The following is a 20418-nucleotide window of genomic DNA, read 5'->3' as shown; positions in this document are numbered from 1 at the left end:
TTATATCACAATTGTAATTGTGATGATTAAACTCCAGATTTAGACGAGATTTAATAAAATTAATTAAAAGTCTTCGGAGACAAGTTACTCAAACAGCTCAAATTGAGAGTTGTTACTAAAAAGACACAATCATCAAATTTATGCACAAATGAAATGAGGGAATGAATGAAATGAACAAAAACGGATGAAAATCAATTTCTTTCAAATTTAGACTTTGTTAGTTTATAAGGATATAAAATCTGAGTCTATTAATACCATGCAAAAATATTTCTGATGAAAAGTTGTTGAGAAAAAGCGAGTCAAAAGTTGAAACTTCGATCGCCTTTAGTACCATAATGGAAGCAAATTTTTTCATTAAACTCATTTTAAAGACATAACTTTTGATGGCTAACGTGAAAATGTATTTATTTGGGAAATAAAACTTTTCGATTTCTGCAAAACTGATCGCTTTCTTTGATTGTTAAAGTTATCGAGTTGAAACTTATTAATTACCCATAAAAATTGTTGGTACAAATCTTGGGTTAAGTATTTTTGTCAGTTTATGAACAGTTTCTTTTATTTTATTTATTTCATACAATCATAATAATGAAGTAAGGATTGCAATAATAATGTTGTTCAATGATGAGAGACTTGCAATAAGAGTTTTACCAAAAAAATAATCAAGTCTCATCGAGTAAATACTGTTAAATGATCAGCTTTTTTTGTCATCCATGAAACCATAAGAGTATTTGATCTCATTTACATAATAATTTTTATTGAATTTTATTTTTGTCCAATTATTAACAATTAGACAAAATTACATTGACAAGAATCGTCTATTTATGATTACAAATAGTTTAGGTGGGGATAAATGGTACAGATTGGAGGATGATGAGAAATCGAAGAAGCTAAATTCGTGATTCGCAAAGATTTTGACAATAGAGGCACAATTAGCTTGAAAATATACTTTTTGAGGAGGATTTGAATCAATTTGATTGAAGAAGACAAAAATTGGGTAAAAAGCAAAAAGAGGAATGAGGAGACATCAAAGTTGTGAAAGAAAATTGAGAAAAATGAAAAGCAACAATTTAAATGTGAATATTAAACATTACATTTTGTTTATCATATTGTCAATTTAATAAAATGAAAACACTAATAATGACTAAATTAGTGTCAACATGTAAACAAAGCTAGGTAAATATCAATCAATACAAACATCGAAAGTCAAGTTATTAATTATTAATTAACGTTATACACATTTTGGGAACATTCCTATTGTTTATATCGATTGATAGTTTGTTTCCATTGAATAACACCAATTATAGCACCAAAACAAAACAGGATGAATGCTGACTATGATTTGATCACAATTTTGTTAACTGATTCGAGGACTAGAATTAATATTGTTAGCCAATTGCTTCTTTCGCAGTTTCATTTGTCAAATAAAACAAATCATCATGGACAGAAATTTAATTTAACTAACATATTTTTATAAATAATTATAAAGATCAAATTGATTGAGCATAATTGAAGGTTTCTGCGCTGATATTAGATTAATTTAAAAAACTTGAATTCTATGGTTTTCTCGATCACAGACCAAAATATTTCCAGTTGTCGACACAGCAACACCTTCAAGACCTTTAAATTCACCTTCACTTGAACCCCAGCTTCCAAAGGCCTAAGAGACAACAAAAATATGATAAAATTAATAAAAAATGTGTTCTTTTGAAATATTTCAATAAATAAATCAAGAACAATCTTCAAAATAGGACTCACTTTGAGGAAAGTGCCATCAGGATTGAAAATTTGTATCCTGTTATTACCAGAATCACCAACAATAATATAACCTTGATCATCAACAGCAATACCTCTAGGAAATTTAAATTGTCCCTCTTCTGTTCCTTCACATCCAAAAGTTGACAGTGAGCGACCGTTAACATCAAAAATTTGAATACGATGGTTATTAGAGTCGCTGACAATAACTCGATTAGTGTTTGACACAGCGATGTAATGTGGATGCTCCAAAAGACCCGGGCGATTTCCAATGGAACCAAATTTACCAACAAAAGTGCCATCAGATTGAAAAACTTGGATTCGATGATTCTCTTTGTCACAAACATAAATGAATCCAAGTGAGTCTGTCGTGATTCCCCAAGGATAACTGAATCGTCCATCGACTCGTCCTTCACATCCAAAAGATCTGAGGAAACGTCCTGATGGATCAAATATTTGAACTCGATGGTTATAGCGATCTGAAACAATATACTGTCCAATTCTGTTAACAGCAACACCAGCTAAACAATCAAATTCGCCTTCGGCTGAACCATAGGAACCAAATTCATGAAGAAATCGTCCAGTTGAATCAAATACTTGAACTCTGTGATTAGAGGAATCAGCAACAACAATACTATTATCAGGACCACAAGCAATTCCTCTAGGCCATGTAAAACAACCTGGTTCCGTTCCACGAGTTCCAATTTTGAACATCATTCGTCGCTTCTGTAAATAGGTTGACCGGGGAAGATTATACCCATAACTAGGCCGTCGACCATCGGTTGATGAAGATGTTTCGGTTGCATCAAGACTTCCCTTTCTTGATAGAGCTTTAGGACCACTGGTATTAGTGTTACCTTCATCATCTGAGCTATCAGATAAATTTCTCGAATAGACTGCATGTGAACTTTTACTTTTACTTAATCCTGCAGCTCGTGAACCTGATCCGGTAGAGCTTGCTGATGAATTACGACTAGATCCATATTTGTTTCTTAAATATTGAGACCACGCTGTTGTTCCAGTATTACCTGTTTAAAATAAATTTGAAAAAGATATATAATTTTAATCTACTCTTAAATTTTGAAGGAATGAAATTAAGATTTTTACCAGAGTTTTCATCATGGGTCGGACTTTTTTCCCGGTCTTTTGGTTGTTGTCTGGTTCGATATTGATAACGTCCTTCTTTACCATAATTTGCTTCGGCATAGCGACTTCGGTAGGTGGGTGCGGATGGTGTAGAGGTATCATCATCATCATCACTTCCATCATGACCTGAAGAATAGACTGGATATGACAAGAGAAAGAGACAACAAATAAGGTATGAAAGGGGTGAAAGGATGAGTTGAGAATGAGAAAGCAACAAACAGAGTTAACATGGGGGATCAATTGCATATTTAAAACTGTAACTGGCTGATTGTTAGCGGTTTTTCAATTTTTTTCAAAAGGTCATTAATTTAATTTGATTCATAGATTGTAATAAATTAAATTGGCTCAGATTAATACTGTAATAGGGTAAATCCAAACATGACAGGTAAGAGGTGAGAGAGGCACATGTAAAGCTGCTAAAATAATCAAGATACTATTTAATATAAAATATTTATTTTTATGCACATTACCTAATGCTTTTAAGCACTTGCTTTTTCCATCTTCAAAATGAAGATGCGATTGCGAATGAAGATATGGCGAAAAGAGACTAATTGAAGTCTCAAATGGCTAATTGTTAATAATTGCTGCTGAAGATAAGCTAAATTTATTGATTTAAAGTATTATTCAGAAGCTGCTCAAATGGACACAAAGATTGGGTGAAAAAAGCATTGGATGTTTGGGAGGTTGGTTCATTTTTTGATCAATTTGCAAAGTTAACGGGTTGATTGTGAGGTTAGTTGGTAGACAATTTGCTAACAGCAGTTTGCTTTGGGTTAGCGATGATGTCTTGAGAAAAAAGATGATGATGGAGAAGAAGAAGAAGAAATTTCAATTAAGCCATTGGAATTGTATATTAATAGTTAGAGTTTTTCAAGTTAGATTTTATTAATAAGCTTGCTTAAATGGCCACAGCTTTTCCTCTTCAATGTTTAACTGAACAATTAAAGGTTCCACTGGTAAACAATTTAAATGATTACAGTAGTCGAGTTAAATATCTAACCTGTTTACACACTTATAAAAGCGTAATTAAGTGCTAAAAAATATAAAAATTTGTCCAACTACTGCAAAATGTACACAAAAAATTTGATGATAACACAACTAATTGATTTATACACAAATAAAGAAACAATTTTACTAATGTAATTGGTAAATGATAATGAATGTTGCTTTTAATTGTTCACTAAACAATTATCTTTTTTTTCATTGACAATGTAAGAGGAAATACTGTGATTCAATTTTCGATACAATAATAATGATTGAAATTATAAAATTTAAACCCAAGATTGGATTGTAATTAAGATTTGCTTTACAATAGATTGGCCTAGGATTTTTTGTAAGGATTGATCAGCTGGATAAGGCGGTTGGAAATTGGTTAGAAGTGAGTTTTTTTAGGTTAAAAGGGTTGCAATAAGCGTATCACCAACCTCCAAGTAAATGGGAACTTTTACTTCGACTCAGCCTGGAATTAGATAGATCATAATTATGCGAGCTTGATGATAAAGCGTTTGAAGCAGCGGTTGAAGCAGAAGCAGAGCTTGCAGCCAATGGCCCTGAATTTACGCTGGTTAAAGCTGGTGAAATTATTCTCCCTGTGACTGGATTAGAGTGATAATTAGGTGAATGATAATAAGAACGATCAGAGGATTTTTTTAAAGGTTTAGGTTTAACTGTTGTTGTTGATAAATTGTGATTGTCAAAGCCACTGGTGGAAGTTATTGGGTTAATATTAGAGCGCGCATGAGAAGATAATCTATTGGGTTTACTACGAGACCATGATGGAGTTTCATGCTTATCATTTACAGTATTAGCTGAAGATCGGTTTAATTTGCCCGTTCTCGTTGAGCTGTCAAGTCCACCTTCAGAGCGACCTAAAGGATATCTAGATGGACGGTATATTGGCTTCCGAGATGTGGGTGTCTCTTCAAGGAAACTCTTTGAGCTTCCAGGCATTTCACTTTGATGATGACTTTGCTGATCAGAAAGTCCACCCATCTGAGATGAACTGGAAGCTCGAGTATTCCCTGGTTTATGCTCATGAGAGCTAGAAGGTCTGTCTACTTCAAAAAATCTATGCCTCAACTCAACACTGTCTCGGCGGACTTGAGCACTACGGTCTAGCAGATCAGCAACCGAACAAGGTAAACCATTTTCTCGACTCTTATCATATTGCTCAGGCTGAGTTGGAGTAACATTTTGCTGCTCTTGTTCACGCAGCATTTTGTGCATTCTTATTTCACTTCTGTTCAAGTGGTATCTAAGTCCACTACTAGTAACATTACTTCCAATATTAAGTCCATAATTGCGTCTGGGTACAAGTACCAAAGGTTCTGGTGTACTAGGCCGAGCACTTATATTACCATTGCCATTATCTTCTTCCTCTTCTTCTTCAGCGTCTTCAGCATCTTCTTCGTCTTCTTCATCATTTTCTTCTTCTTCTTGCTCATCTTCTTCTATCAATTCTTCCTCTTCTTCAGCTTCTTCTTCGCCATCTTCCTCGTCTTCGTCCACTTCTTCTTCTTCTTCCTCCTCTTCTTCATCTTGATCATCATCCCACTCCTCTACTGCCCAACCACCATGTGAATAGCCAAACTTAGACTTGGGTTGAGTAAAATCGTCATCTTTGTTTCGATTGTCTGTCTGCTTTCCGATGGACGAGCCTGTTAGTGAAAGGTTAGTTTTGGTTAGCTAATTTCAATCACAAACAATCTATTTTAATGAAATGAATAGTGACAAAAAGCGCATTATAGTTGACATTCACAGACACTGATCAAGACATTTAGACAATGAAGAAAGCTTAAAAACCTCAAGACAATTAAAAAGCTTTAAGACAATTGAACAATCAAGAAAGCAACATTGGAAATAAAAGAAACAAAAAAAAAGTGAACAAAAATCTGAAAACAATATTGTTCCATTATCAATTTACATAATTCCCATGGATAATATTCATTGAATAAATCACAAATTACAATTCAAATTATTGTAAACCTGACAGATTATTATCTTTCATGATGAATAGTAAAGTTTCATGGAAACATTGAAATGCATCACAACTCTTCACCAACTCACAACTCAACCTTTCAACATAGATCATATCTCATGAGTTGTTTTCTTGGCCCAATTCCTTGAACCATTTTTTGGCAATTGGTGACTATTAACATTCATGATTGTTACATAGGCATGAAATACGGAAGTAGAAGACGAAAAGATTGAAACTATTTTTGAAATGATACAAACTAAATGGACCAAACACCGACAATGATGAATCGTTGGTTAAATTAAACTCTAAACACTGAAGAGTTTCATTGAAAAAAAGCTCAATTCTTACATCTTAACCTGTAAATGAATGTGCTCATGAAAATGGAGTGAATCTCAAGGTTTAACTATTTTTGAATGAAATACATAATCTATGTCAATGAAATTGAGATGATTTACAGTGAAAAAGAAGACAAATTAAAACTAAATTACAGCCAACATCTAAAATTGATTAACTCGGGGAATCACTGAATTGCATAACTGTTAAGGTATCAGACTGTGAAATCATGATAATATGTAAAATAAATATCAACATCACATGAAAAGTTTGAAAGAAATGTCTTATTCCTGGAAATGTTTGAGTTTAACTAAAATTGAGAAACAAAAGTCGATCACAATTGAAGATTGATTTCAACGCTTTCCATGAATCTCATTGAACACCAAAGACTCTTTTTACCCCTGAAGTTTAAAGGGTTGAGAAGATGATTTCACCTTGATTGAAGTTTGCTAAATAAATACAAAATGATCAAGTTGACAATGAGACAAACAATTAACCAAGTCAATCATCGTTTTAACCAAATACGTAACAAAGTCAATAATAATTGTAAACTTGATCGGTAGCTTGTTGATTCAGCAGTTAACCCAAAAGCCATTGGTAAAATAGCTCAAGAGTTTCATATTTGGTTGACAATTTATTAACAATTAACGTTCATTTTGACCCTCATTTCAAGTCAATTTACATCTAATAAGATTATTTTTAAATATATTTCAATATAAATCCATCAGAGGCCTTAAAATATGAAATAAATATGAAAATGTAAATTTGAAAAGTACACTCGATTGGGTTGACAATGTCAACTTTGCCTTATCATTGTTATTTACATGAATAGTGTTTGATTATTACAATTAATGATATCACAAATAGTGTTATTACAATCATTGGTTACCATTGATTTGAATGGCTTGATTTACCGGAAACATGGTTAATTGTAATTAGACTCTTGATAAAGTGTAACATTCTGAAGCTTACATTGATAAAAAAATAAGAGGTTTTTTTTGGTTAAGAGTATGGAAATGTAAACAATTAATGTTGATCAGATTGTTGTTTGTTCAGATGATTGTGATGATCAGCATAATTGTTATTTCAGTAGTAAAGGTCAATCGCCAAGCGTATTGCAATTAACCATTAAATCTTGTTATAATATGTATTAATGAATTACATTGAAAGGCAGAGACGTTTGTGTGTTTAATTTTTTAGTCTGTTTGATTGATCTGAAATGGGAAGACTGATTTTCAATCAATATCATCACAATAATCATCCTGATTATCATCTACATCATGAGGTGGGATTCCTGTGTAAAGGAATTGAAGGTGGAGTAAAAGAGCTGAGGTTTACTCTTCTTTAACAATCTCAATTAGCAATGGTTAATGAGTCTATGATTGTTAAACTCAGCAATTAAACTCAATCAGCTTTCCAGTCATTTAAATTAGACATATTCAAGTTCCTTTGTCTCTATTCACATCTTTTAATCACATAAATCCTTAATTCTTGCTTAACCTTTCCCTACACCTTTCTGTACCTTTTTTACTGTCTATTTTGTAATCCCTTTCTTTTATACTTTCTTCTGGTTATCTTTTTTTTCTCTTTCTCTAAAAACCCCTTTCTTTTGTCTTTCATTGAACCCCTTTCTTTTTTTCTCTCACTTTCAACCAACGTCTTGCGGGAAACACTCACTTTAGTCTCTTCTCAGCATAAATTATCACCGATATAAGTATCTGTGTATTGTTTTTTTTGATTGTTTTTTTGTTACATCATCATTACCCTTAATTAATATTCATTATTAATTAGACTATTGACATTATTGTTCATTAATTGTGCTATTTTATTGCTGTTATTTGTTGTTTACTGGAAATATTTAAATTAATAGTTATTAACCGAAAATCTGTATCGTTTGGTAGCGCCTTTTGTTTCTCATTGTGTTAAGCTTTTTTGTCTGTTGGCTTTCACCAGTGTGTACTGTTGTTTAATCAAAAAAGCCATCAACTTGTGTCAAACAGTTAAATAATCAACCTTCAATATACATGCTAACCATTATTAGTGACAAATTAATTACCTTACCGGGGTTACAAAAATGTGGATCACAACACCCTCAACCTTTTTAACATTTCATAGTCCCATAATCCGCAATAAAACTATTGAAGAGGTAAGTTACATGTGACCATACTATACTAAATTGTTTCACTAATCGAATGTTTATTTCTTTTTCTTTTTCTTGTGCTGTTTTATTGTTTTGACACGCATTCTAATCTACAATTTGGCCCCTTAATTATGGTATATAAACACCGTCACTATTGGAAAAATAAATAATCATCAACGCCAACAATATAAAAATCCAATCAACGTCTCTATGCAAACCATTGACAACCTAAATGGACGATCTTGATGAAAATTATCTGACACTGTGGACATTACGGTTTTGGCATAATTCAATGTTGAAAATTAACACTCAAAGTGCCTTGCTGTTCGAGACTATTTAACCCACGAAGCGAGATGCGACTTTGTTCAAAATAATCATGATTGTAATACAACATTGTCATTAATTGATTACAATCAATTCCTATTTTGTGGCTTTGAACCTGAAAAGATTGCCTATGGAGTTATTATTTGTGTAAGATGATTTTTCTTGAAATTGACAGTTTACTAAAGTTAATCATTGTTGAAATTTTGCTGATAGCTAATTAATTATATCGGAAACACTCATGAATCAAGTTTGCTGTTATCAAATGGATTAAGTGACAATCAACAACTACTGGATTTATTACTTAACTTTTTACTTTTCTGTTTTCTTTAGATTACATGGGCTCTTATACTATTTTTGGCCTTAGCTGTAACTGCCACTGATTTGTAAGTTATATTATTTGTTTACCGCTGATTATCCCTTTTTTAATCTGTATTTTTCCTGAAGTCAAAGTAATTAACTAAGGAGAGCAAAAATAGCATCAGAAATATATAAAAAAAATAACCTGCAATATAATATTTTAATAAGTAATCATTATCAGTTTCAGGTAGACTTGGAAAATTCTCAAGGTTTTCCTTATCAGATTAATTAACTATCTCTCATCATTTATTACCAATTAGTCCTAATAATAAAAATTAAAAGCACAAGTTAAAAAAAATGACTGCCTCACATACAATTATAAAACATCCTGTTAGGTCTAACAATTTATTAACCTAAAAAATCAACACCCTAACACTTAATTATTATAATTGTTAACAATCTTAAGATGAGGGCTAATAAAAAAATCAAAGCAATTGCAGGAAAAAGCAAAGCATTTAAACAATTAATCTAATCTACATTCAATAAAATAAACTAAAATCAATCAGAACGTCTTAATTATATTATTAATATTAGCATTATAACGATATGGATTATTCAGTGGATGAAAAAAATTCCAGAAGATTCCTTTCGATGATAGTTTTCATTATAATGTAGTTAGGTCAAGTTCATTGAGTAAATTATTACAAAAATATTGAATTAATTTCCGTTCCTCTATGAATTAATTTCATAATTTCCCTTCGTTAGTAATTAAATCACTTGAAAGTACATTTTCCCAATCCCTTGTAACATTTATAATCAAATAATTAACTTTTCATTTCTATATGTTTCCATTTATTCAGCTTGTGTCCCGCTCTGTTTATGATATCCAAAATTTTGGGACTATCTCAAGATGTGGCTGGAGTTACATTAGTAGCATTTGGTAATGGATCGGTTGATATTTTTGCTGCTATCACGGGAATGAGACAGGGTCGACCTGATTTAGTTATTGGTGATCTTTTAGGTTAGTACCAGAATCGGCAGAATGGAAATGTAAATAAAGAGATTTGACAACAATGAACAAATACTCAAAAATTGTAAATAATAATTAAATGATGAAACTAATTGTTTATTTTTCTCTGTTTAAACTTGCAGGTGGTGGCATGTTTGTCTTACTTTTTGTCATTGGAACTTTATTCTCGATAAAACCTTTTAAATTGCTGGCAATACCATTTATACGAGATTTAATTTTTTATTTCATCGGAGTCTCGTGGATATTTTATCTGTTCATTGGGATCAAATGTGTTCGCATCTATGATGCTGTAGGTGGGTTGATTATTTGATTATTTAGGACAAGCAAGGTATATTAGAATGAGTTTAATTGCTATGGAAGCTAGTTCAATGATTTATCCAATTTTTTGACATAAAAGGCAAAATCTTATTGAATCAATTGAAAGTTAAATACACAGCTTTTGTTCAATCTAAATACGATCTAGACAATTTGATCACAGGCTAATTCATATTCAATTTAAACTCATTGAATATCTCGCTGTTTATTTATGTTGATTTTCAATTTTGTCTGACCTTTTTCCTCTTCATTTAATAGGACTTCTAATTCTTTACTGTGTTTACGTGTTAACTGTGATTATAATTGGTAAATTTGATAAATCGCCGAGTGGTCTTGGGTTCGGGCGTAAGTATAGAGGAATATTTAATCCACATTTTATATTTGTTCAGTCAAAATACTGATCATTAGTGTGAAAAGCTAAAAATGATAAAATCAATGTCATTTTAAAAATACACAAAAATTTCAATGAAAAATACGGTTTATTTAATAATTTCCCTCAACTTTTTTTTCCTCTATTGTTTGAACATCAATGGATTCTTGTTAATGACAAAATACTTCAGATGGCCATGGTGGCGGTGATTCAGATGAAGAAGGGATCACATTTGAAGGAATCACTCCTGACATTGATCCAAATGAAAATATGGTTGTAATGAAGGGTTTTGTTATGATCAGTGATAAACCTCTTCCTCCTCCGCCACCCAGGAATGAAACTTATCCAACTATATTGAAAACATCAAATTTACCTGCCATCATCCCGATAATCAAGATCAATAATGAGGATAGTAAAAGTGAGCTTTCAGTTGGTGAAACTCAAATGAGGAAAAAGTCACCTAGTCGCGTTTCAATATTTGAAGGTAAAAAGTCTTTTTGTCTCCATTAGCAAGAGAAACTGTATTGAGAGCTGGATATCTGACTAACAATCAAAAGGAAAAGTTAGGATTAAAATTATATCTTAAGAATTTATGTTCATGATAACAAATCAGATGAGCTTTCATGATTCATCCAGATGACAAATTCTGAATTCTCCAACCTCTCATGACTTTCTCAATCCACTTTATTATAAATTATTACAGCACGATTTTATTGCAGTAATAATTTATCGCATTTATTAATAACTTTATTAATGTCTATTTATTTTATTTCATTCAGATAATTCGGTTTACGATACGATTTCAAGTGTTGACAATGTTTATGTAAACCGAGGCGCACGTAGATCACGGGCATCAAGTATCTTTTCAATCAGTCAAACTCAAATGCTACAAATTCGTCGAGCATCACGAGAATTCTTGGAAAGGATAACACCAATCGATGTTATGACATGGAAAAGACAAAACTGGGGTTTCAGAACTCTTGAAATAATCAAGGTAATCTATAAGCTATTCAAAACACAATAGTAATCAGAAAGTCGCAATGTTTTGAATTACATTTGTATATCACAGCATAGAAATTTTCATGCAAAAGTCAAAAACATCATTGTCATGATGTTAATTGTAACTCCAGAAATTGATCATTACACAATGTTAATATTATCATTTCTCATTCAGTCACCAATTAGATTATTTCTATTGTTGACAACGCCAATGGCTGATGTCGAAGAAAAAGGTGAATGGAACAAACTATTGAGCGCTTTACATTGCGTTACTGGTCCTCTTTTTGTAGTTTTTGCTCTTGGCTGTAAGTATTTTTTCCAGCAAATTTAACGATTCTTTAGCATTATTTCATTAATTCAATTAAAAAATGTATTTCTTTCTGATGTCTCGCTGAATATAGATGGTGGTACTTGGCTTGGTAAATATGTCCCTCTTGCTTTTGTGGTATTTGTAGTCGCAGCTCTTCTTGCTGTCGTTTTAATTTGTAAATCACATTTTGAAACGGCACCTCGTTATTATAAAAATTATTCAGCTGTTTTAGCATTTATTGTTGGAGTAACGTGGATTTATACGATTGCCAATGAATGTGTTTCCATTATTAGAGTAAGATATTTTTGTCTTGTGTTTTTGATGCAAACTTCAATTTCACTGAACCATTTTATTTCCTTTAGACTTTAGGTGTAGCTTTTGGTATATCTGAGATTGCTGTCGGAATGACATTACTGGCTGTTGGAAATTGTTTCCTTGATTTCGTGGCTAATATTGCCATCGCTAAACGAGGCTATCCACGAATGGCTGTTAGTGCATGTATTGGCGCTCCTTTACTATGTAAGTTTAATTGATATCCAATTTGATTACTCCACTTAAACGATGGATGTAATTATTCATCAATAAAAACCACCAATTGTCATTGTAAACATTAATTGATGAATGAATTGGTGTAGCCTCAACATTCTATTAACACTGATAAGGGCAAAATTTTCCTATTTATTGACTTGTTTTGTTTATTTCAACATTCAGCACTCCTAATTGGTGTCGGAATCCCAACTACATTAAAAATCGCTCCTGACCCATCATCTGTTATTCCGGTAATTTTCTCAAAACTAAATTATTCACCATTTTTCACTATTCACAAACTAATTATCTTTTGTTTTTCTTCATTAAAGCTTGAACCATCGGTATTGATTGTGGTTACATATGCAGCTCTCGGAGCAACAATCTGGTTAACTATTATTGTAACCATTATATTGAAATTTCGAGCAACTCGTTCATACGGAATCTTTTTGGTGGTCCTGTATGTTGTATTAATCATCTTTGTATTTCTTGTTGAAAAGAAAGTTGTACAAATTCCTTTATTTGAATAGCTTGAAAACAAAAACTCAACCATCATGTGAAATTCAATGAAAAATATGAGCTCACTTTTCAGCAATAATTTTCAACAATCTACTAAATCATATCTTGGCCAGAGTTGAAAGGGTAAATTCACAAGTAAATTAGGTGCAAATTATATTTCTTTATCCGTTAATATTTCGCAGAATCAAGCAAAAAAATTGTAAACATTAATATTTATAATTATTTTGAATTGTTGACCTGGACACAAACAAACAAGCCTGATATGACAGTTGGAAAACTGGACTCATCTAAAATCCTAAATCATCATATTCACCTTATTGACCAATTAATGTTGTTAAATTTTTCTGTAATTATTAGCATCATATGCAAACAAAATCATTTATACATAATAAAATTTAGAAATTGAAAATCATTCAGGATTCCAACTAACCTTGCCCAAGTTGAATGGCATTTATCAATCTCATGCGAGTGGAAGAAACCTCCACTTTAAAACAATTTATATTCTCATGATTTCATCTTCAGAATTTTTATTCAATGTTTCAGCTTTTTCAACAAGATAAGCTAAATTTTGACTCTAAATAACCTTTAAGTGCTAAAAACACTTGAATCACGTTTAATTGTAAATACAGTGTTAGGCATCTTTGGCTGACTTTTCGCATATTTGCTCAATGTTCATTGGCATTACACCTCAGCTTCTCACACAAGGTTTCCGTTTCTTTTATCGTAATACAATGAATTGCTAAAAATAAAACCGTTTATCCGTGAATTAAAATTTGATTAAACTGCAAGTTGAATAGTCAAATTAATCAGATACATAGATGTGAACCTAAAATTTGTATTTAAACAACAAAAAGTCAACTTGGGTTGAGATGAAATACTGACTAACACTTTTTACCAAAAGCTGAGAAAGTTTCCAATTTATTGTTAACCACAACTAAAAGGAAAGTCATTTAACCTGAACCATTGAAGACTATTCAGAATATTTATGGTGGCATGTTGAGAGTGTTTTCAAGAGGCAAGAAGATGATGGTGAAGAAAAAAAATGTCTGCCAAATTTTTAAATTTAGACTGCGATTGAATGTATCACTAAGCTTGAAATGATTTGAAGTTAAAGAAACTAGATTTGGGTTCGGAAAAAGGGTTGATAAAGGATAGGGTCAACTGAAAATGAATGAACTACATTAAGATGAGGAAATGATATAAGATTCACATTTAAACAATCATTAAGGAATTTTCAATCTGTCTGGAAATTTGCTTTTCCCTGCAACTCTCAAGATCAACAGTCTGTTTATCATTGGTAATTGATTATTTGCTTGCCTTTAGTTAATCCGGATTAGTAATTCTGGTTCAAAAAATATATGGAAAGTCGAAAGTTTGATCTTTGAAATTTGAATTTGGTTGGTAACCAAATTTCAGTGGCACCAAAAAATCGCTGATGTGACTTTTTTTACAATCAGAAGCGAAAATATATATCGATAGAAGACAAAACTATCATGTTATTGCTGATGTTGGAAGCAAAAAATATGATCAAGAGATTGGAAAATATCTAAGTTGGCTTTGATTCAGATAGAGATTAGCTGAAATTGTAATTCATGAAAATTGTGGAGTAAACTTAAGGTGAAGAGGATCAGTAATTTGAAATGTCAATTGCAATGAAAAATGTCATTGATTTATATGAGCGCAATCGATGTAAATCTGTTTGTGTTTATGTTTGTATCGTAAAAACAAAAGCAATATTTTGGGATCTAAATAAGCTTTCATGATATTGATATGCACAATTGAGGTTCAATCATGAGATAATCAAATTTTTGTCAGTCTTTTCTGGCAAACCTTGTTTATGCCCATGAAGGTTGAATATTAATAGGAACAGCGATGAACAGTGATGATCACTGTCATAACTGCAAGTTCAATCAGGATGAATGTACATAAACATGTTATTGATTAGTAATCACTTTGAAACTTGAAAAACCTTGAAATTAAGACAAATTTTGAGATTTTGTTCATTTAAAAGCATCAAAGGTTTATGAATGAGCACAAAAAAAGACTCAATATTACCACAATTTTGGCAATGTAAACTTATTACAGTTGAAATCAATGAGGTTATCCTAGAATAGTTGAAAGGATTATTTAAAAAAACCAAAAAGCTCTACTTTCAGGAAAGCACAAAGACTCTTGTTGAGAAATGAATTTAGTTTAAGGCTGATACTTGGCGTCAAGAATCACTTCAATTTGACAAAGTAAATGTCAATTTTGTAAACAAATACAAAAGCTAAATGTCTCAACTGGTTGAAATGATGAGGTTTAAACAGATTGAGGTCAATAAGATATTTCTGGTGACATTCAAGTTGTCGGGAAAGGATTGAGTCGAGATTGATACCTACACTGATAGTCATTGGGTTGACTATTTGAGATGATTATTGGTGTCGATGAATGATTGAGCGAAACGACGGAGAAAGCGTTGAACGGTGAGACGGTGAAGCGATCAAATGATTATGAAAACAGCCAAAAGTAAATGATCACGAATATCACAAGCCCATAAATAGGAATCATTTCGTTTTCCCCTGCGAATCAACCGCAAGAAGAAAACTCAGAATCCAGAAGAGATACAATAATAAACAAAATGACAAACCATGTTTTGATTTTTAGTGTAAACAGTTAATTGGTTGGGTTAAACATAAACAAGTTAACAAAGGTTTTCATTGAAGGTACTAAGTCAGTGGCAGTGACAATGAAGACGATAACGACAACAACATTTATGATCGGACATAAGCTTTGCTGGTAGAAGCTGAAGATTTTGAGTAAAGATAATCTTCAATATAATTCTCATGCATCGCACTAGATGAAACATATCAAGACGACTTTTTTGAAAGCCTCGATTTTTGATACAATATTGTCATCTTGGCTCAATAAGAAAATTTAAATTTAAATCTTACCTAATGATGAGGCCGTAGGGTTAACTAATGATGATTTTGGTCCTCTTTTTCTTGCTATATCACGATCTCTATCTTCTTCTTCTTCGGCTATCGGTAGGTTCTTTGCCAACGGCGCCCGTACTGACCTGTTGTTTTAATAAGAATGAAAGAGATTAGTTTGACAAAAAGATTACCTTTGAGAGTGAATTATGACTAGAGAGTGGTGTAAATGGGTTAATGTTGTTAGATGATCCTGGCATGATGATGAGGTTCTATTAAAACTACGATGATAAGGAATGATGAGAAGAGTCACTGTCAAAAGAGGAATTGGATTTGTTGATGCGGTCATTTTTCAAGGCGTTTATGTTGTTTATTTGGTTGATGACAAAAGGTGAAGAATCTTGTTTACTTGTGTCTGCAATTGATGAATATGGTCGCCGTGAAGATGCTGAGGAAGTTAATGATGAAAGTGAGGTTGATGCGGAAGAGTTGTATCGAACTGGAGATGAAGGTCGACTTCGATAGGAACGATAATCATCAGATAATCTAGGACTGGCTGATGATGAGGAAGTTGCAGAGGCAAGTGAGCTTATGGTTGAACTACGAGCCAAGCGAAGAGGCATTCGAGAGGTGAAACGAGTTGAAGAGGGTGAAGAGGTGGAAGACGATGTATAAGGGGAAGAGTATCGACCACCAGTGCCACTAGAGATGCTATTTATTCCTCTTAAACTACCAATGCCACTGTCGATTCCTCCACCTGTGCCAATTGTTCCGGCTGCCGTTTCTTCCAATGAACTTGTTCGACTCAATAAAGGTCTGGTTGGTGTCGATTCAATTTTAAGTTCACGATCAATTGAAGGACTTCGACTGCGAAGGAAAGATGAATAAGACAGGGACGAAGATTTATCAATTTGAAAGTCAGAGGATCGCCGAGACACGTACGGTGATGGTGCTCTGGTTCGGTTGGAGGAACTGTGAATGTTGGACTCATTTGAAGGACTAGTTTCGTCTAAAGAGTGAGAGTTGGACGTGTAACTTCGACTATTTGTTAATGGTTGTTGGTGAGCTGAATTGTAACTATTGATGGTTGAACTATTATTGTTGTAAGATGAGCCGATAAGGGATGTCGATGAGGCCGAGTGAAGAAGTGATGAACCTGTGGACGATTGGGAAATAGAACCTCGCCTGTAACTACTAACTGTATCACCTGCTGTGGACACTATCCTATCCTCCTTTGACAGTGATGTCGAATCCTCCTCTGAATGTACTTGCCTTAAACCAGATGTTGCCGTTGATGCAGATGAAGCTGGAGTAGCTGAGACTTGAGATGAACGACCAGAAGAAGTGACAGATTCTTTGGAGTCTTCACCAGTCAAGGATCCTCTTCGTCTTCTGCCAAGTCGAGATAAATTTGACTCGCCAAGATCATCGTCAGCATCATCAACCAAAGAACTGGTCAAATCATTTGTGTCACTTCTTCGTGTGGATGATGAGTTGCTATCTGAAGTACTTCGATGTGTTGATGAGCTTCGACTGTCTTCATCATCTCTAAAGGTACCAATGCGTCTTGTAATTGGTCGAATAGAATCAGAAGATTGTGTATTCGAAGCAGTAATGGATGAACCATAACTGTTGACTGGAGCGGTTGTCGAGGTTAAACCAATGGTTGAAGGAGTTGTGGTGCTACTGTTAAATGTAGATGTAGTGTTGTTAGTCAATGAAGAGTTGGTGTTGGTTGTGACGCTGGATGCGGCCGAAGCTTGATTCATTTTCTTTTGCTTTTCTATTTCGTCCTCTGATACTTGACGAGACGGTGGTCTGGGTCGTTGAGGTGATTGATAGGCGGGAATTGATGAGGGCGGTGGAAGACTTCGAGATTCTTCTTCTTTCCTCTCTTTTTCAACCTTGGCTCGAACCTCATTCTCATGAGAGCGTTCCATGTAATGAGCAGTGTCAGATATTTTAACGATTCCACTGAGACAGCCTCTTGGTGCTTCAGGAACATCAAACACCTTTACCAATGGAGTTGGAACAGAGCTTGGTACTGTTGTGGGTTCTTCAAAGCGCACACTTCGAGACAAGTAAGCATTTGGATCGTAATCAAACTCATCGAAACCAGAGAGTTCGGCTCCTCTTTCCCTCATAAATCGAGACTTAAATTGAGGTCCAGAGGTAAAAGAGTCGTCATCTGTTCGAGCCCAGCCCGACCGATAATTATCAGATTCTCGGAGGAATCTATTGCGTGAGGTTGAATCGCGTGCATCATCACTTGCTCCATAGCGACCTAAACGACTGGCATCATCTCGACGAGATCGTGAATAGTTGCTGGGTGAAGTTGCTCTATTCGAGTCTCTTGGATCCTTTTCAGAATCACTGTAACCAGGATTAAGGCGACTTTGAGAGGTAAGATCACTGATTCGACTATCACGACGGGCAAATTGTGTTGCCAATCGATGGTCACTCTGGCTTCTCATAAGCATACTTTGTTGAGGAACAGACAGAGAGTTGCTGCCACCGGTTAAACCCGGTGATGAAGCTCGTACATTAGCATTGGCCTCTTCTGAAGTCAAAAGCTTGAGTTCACCAAAATTGACCAAATTACGTCTCAAGGTATCAAGCTCAGAACTGGGTAAAAATTTCATTCCACGAGTATAATCTGCAGCATCGGCATCGAAATTTCTTAAGAAGTCAAGTGTTTTCACAAAAATATATTTAACCTCACACAATTCTGCATCATTCCAATTCTTTTCAGGATCAACTATATTCTTCTCCACCGAGTCACAGTTGTCTTTGAGGAAATCATATTCAATGGCTAAGTCATCTTTAAGTTTAGCTAAATTTTTCGATTCCACTTGTGAATAAGTTTCCAAATCTTTTAACATTTTATCTTCTTGAGCTTTCAGATCTTTTACAAATCTTCGAACAATTTCTTCAATCTCATCTCGAATATGAACCGAGTTGACATTCAACCTTTCCATTGATCGTTCAGTCTGTGATAGTGCATCTTGTAATCGATTCAAAGCTCGACGAACTTGATGGCAGATGCGAGAAATTTCTCGCTTAAGTATATCAATATGGGCTTCTTTACACTCAGGGCATACTTTTTTATCACAATGTGAACACTTAGTAACTGTTGACTTTTCTGAACAGACACCACATCTTTCCATCATGGATGGAACCGGTTCAGGTTCTTCTCCAGTTATACTTTGGTGTAACTCAAGGAACCGTTGAAGGGTTACATTTGTGGGATAAGTTTGAATCCCTTGGAACGGTATTCTGTGTTCAGCCCGACATTCTGGACACTTGATTTGTCTACGAGCATAATCTTGAAGACCCTCCATACAAGGTTCCTGACAAAAACTATGTTGACAAGGCAACATCTTTGGGTTACGGAACCGGTCAAGACATATTGCACAAGTTAAAAGCTGCTCCAGCTTATCCCAAGCAGTAGCCATGTTGAGGTTGATTAAGATGAATTAAGCTTTGATAGTTATATTCAAATCACTAGATTTATGATGGAAACAGAGAGTTGGTTCAAAGTGTAGTCACTAAAGCTGGCTCATTGAATAGAAACTTCACTTTTAAGGCGAAATATTGCTTAATTAGAAACAGCAAATGAAGGAAAAACCAAATCTAGATTAGCTATGACCAGATATCAAGTCATTTACTTTGATATAATCTAAAAAAGTCAATTACTTACCGATTTGTACAAGTTTCAGCCCAAACAGCGAACCAGGAACTGTGGCTTGATAAATCTCATTGTTTACTTGAAAATGTTACACTTTAAACCTAACAATTGACACTGGACAATTTAATTAGCTGATCCACAATCAAAAGCAAATAATAAATAAACGGAATAGATGATTACTGTTTAAACAGAGCAAAGATCAGAAACGGTTTATGGCTGCTTCTTTTGTGTTGGCAAGCCAATACAGTTAACTTTTTCTTGGCCTCTAAAGATGGCAACAATCAAATTTAAATAAGATGGTTTATTTATGGATTGAAGAGGAGCAAACTCGTCGACTTGTAGGAAGAGACATTGAAGATGATGATGTTACTGGTGATAAAGATGAAGATGAAGAAGTGAGGAGGTAAAAAAAGCAAAGGGATTCTCGAGATGAGTTCACTTGTTTCGTTAAGCCTATGCTTATTTACCTCTCTTTCCTTCCATCCAACCTTTTTTAAAGATATTAATAGCTGCTTCATCATCAGCATCATTTCATCTTTAGCGTCATGATTGTCCTCAAATATTGGCCAAAATTGTAACTTATAAATGTATCTAAACGATAAATTGATTACCAATCAAGTGATTTGTATCAACTCTTTAAATCACACGATTGTTTGAGAGTTACATGTTTCTTGGACTATTTATTTGAAGATCAACAGTAACTTTAAATAACCACAATCAATTACTATTTTCATTGATTGGTAGATTTGATATTTATAATAATAATGGAAAATCTATGAAA

General features: G+C 33.6%; 2 protein-coding genes across 6 annotated transcripts; one reads left to right on the top strand and one right to left on the bottom strand.

The window, feature by feature from the left end:
* Window positions 1-736: 736 nt before the first annotated feature.
* Window positions 737-20016, bottom strand: tn (tripartite motif containing protein thin). Of its 5 annotated transcripts, none has more exons than XR_016199737.1 (7): window positions 19650-19887; window positions 17222-19546; window positions 15971-16095; window positions 3369-5555; window positions 2860-3036; window positions 1756-2780; window positions 737-1657 (listed from the first exon to the last, which is right to left on the bottom strand). XR_016199737.1 is itself a non-coding variant. In XM_015937425.3 (7 exons), the coding sequence occupies exons 2-7, from the start codon at window positions 19402-19404 to the stop codon at window positions 1538-1540; spliced, it is 3801 nt and encodes a 1266-aa protein (XP_015792911.2). In that variant the 5' UTR covers window positions 19405-19546; window positions 19650-19916; the 3' UTR covers window positions 737-1537. The 5 variants fall into 5 exon arrangements, 4 of the variants coding, with proteins under 4 accessions (XP_015792911.2, XP_025018081.2, XP_089125131.1 ...); XM_015937425.3 differs by having other exon boundaries at window positions 4323-4493; window positions 19650-19916; XM_025162313.2 differs by having other exon boundaries at window positions 5178-5555.
* LOC107369468 (mitochondrial sodium/calcium exchanger protein) lies at window positions 7863-13450 on the top strand. The gene is made up of 13 exons (XM_015937426.3): window positions 7863-8354; window positions 8664-8819; window positions 9003-9055; window positions 9830-9990; window positions 10122-10292; window positions 10573-10659; window positions 10875-11168; window positions 11464-11678; window positions 11859-11988; window positions 12085-12287; window positions 12356-12512; window positions 12705-12772; window positions 12851-13450. The coding sequence occupies exons 1-13, from the start codon at window positions 8283-8285 to the stop codon at window positions 13046-13048; spliced, it is 1965 nt and encodes a 654-aa protein (XP_015792912.1). The 5' UTR covers window positions 7863-8282; the 3' UTR covers window positions 13049-13450.
* Window positions 20017-20418: the final 402 nt, after the last annotated feature.

The sequence above is a fragment of the Tetranychus urticae genome, chromosome 3 (genome assembly GCF_039701765.1).
Source record: "Tetranychus urticae isolate SD_2017Ah chromosome 3, NJAU_TeUrti_SD_1.0, whole genome shotgun sequence".
Taxonomy (NCBI): domain Eukaryota; kingdom Metazoa; phylum Arthropoda; class Arachnida; order Trombidiformes; family Tetranychidae; genus Tetranychus; species Tetranychus urticae.
Note: the sequence above shows the minus strand (reverse complement) of the source record. Positions and strands in the feature narration are given on the sequence as shown.

Excerpts from the sequence above, each read along its gene's own strand:
- LOC107369468 (XM_015937426.3), top strand. The coding sequence starts at position 8,283 with ATGTGGATCACAACACCCTCAACCTTTTTAACATTTCATAGTCCCATA. Across the intron at positions 8,820-9,002 it reads CCTATGGAGTTATTATTTGT|ATTACATGGGCTCTTATACT; the intron begins GTAAGATGATTT and ends TGTTTTCTTTAG. Across the intron at positions 10,660-10,874 it reads GAGTGGTCTTGGGTTCGGGC|ATGGCCATGGTGGCGGTGAT; the intron begins GTAAGTATAGAG and ends AAAATACTTCAG.
- tn (XM_025162313.2), bottom strand. The coding sequence starts at position 19,404 with ATGGCTACTGCTTGGGATAAGCTGGAGCAGCTTTTAACTTGTGCAATA. Across the intron at positions 5,556-15,970 it reads CCCTACGGCCTCATCATTAG|GCTCGTCCATCGGAAAGCAG; the intron begins GTAAGATTTAAA and ends TTTCACTAACAG. Across the intron at positions 3,037-5,177 it reads TTATGGACTTAATATTGGAA|TCTATTCTTCAGGTCATGAT; the intron begins GTAATGTTACTA and ends TGTCATATCCAG.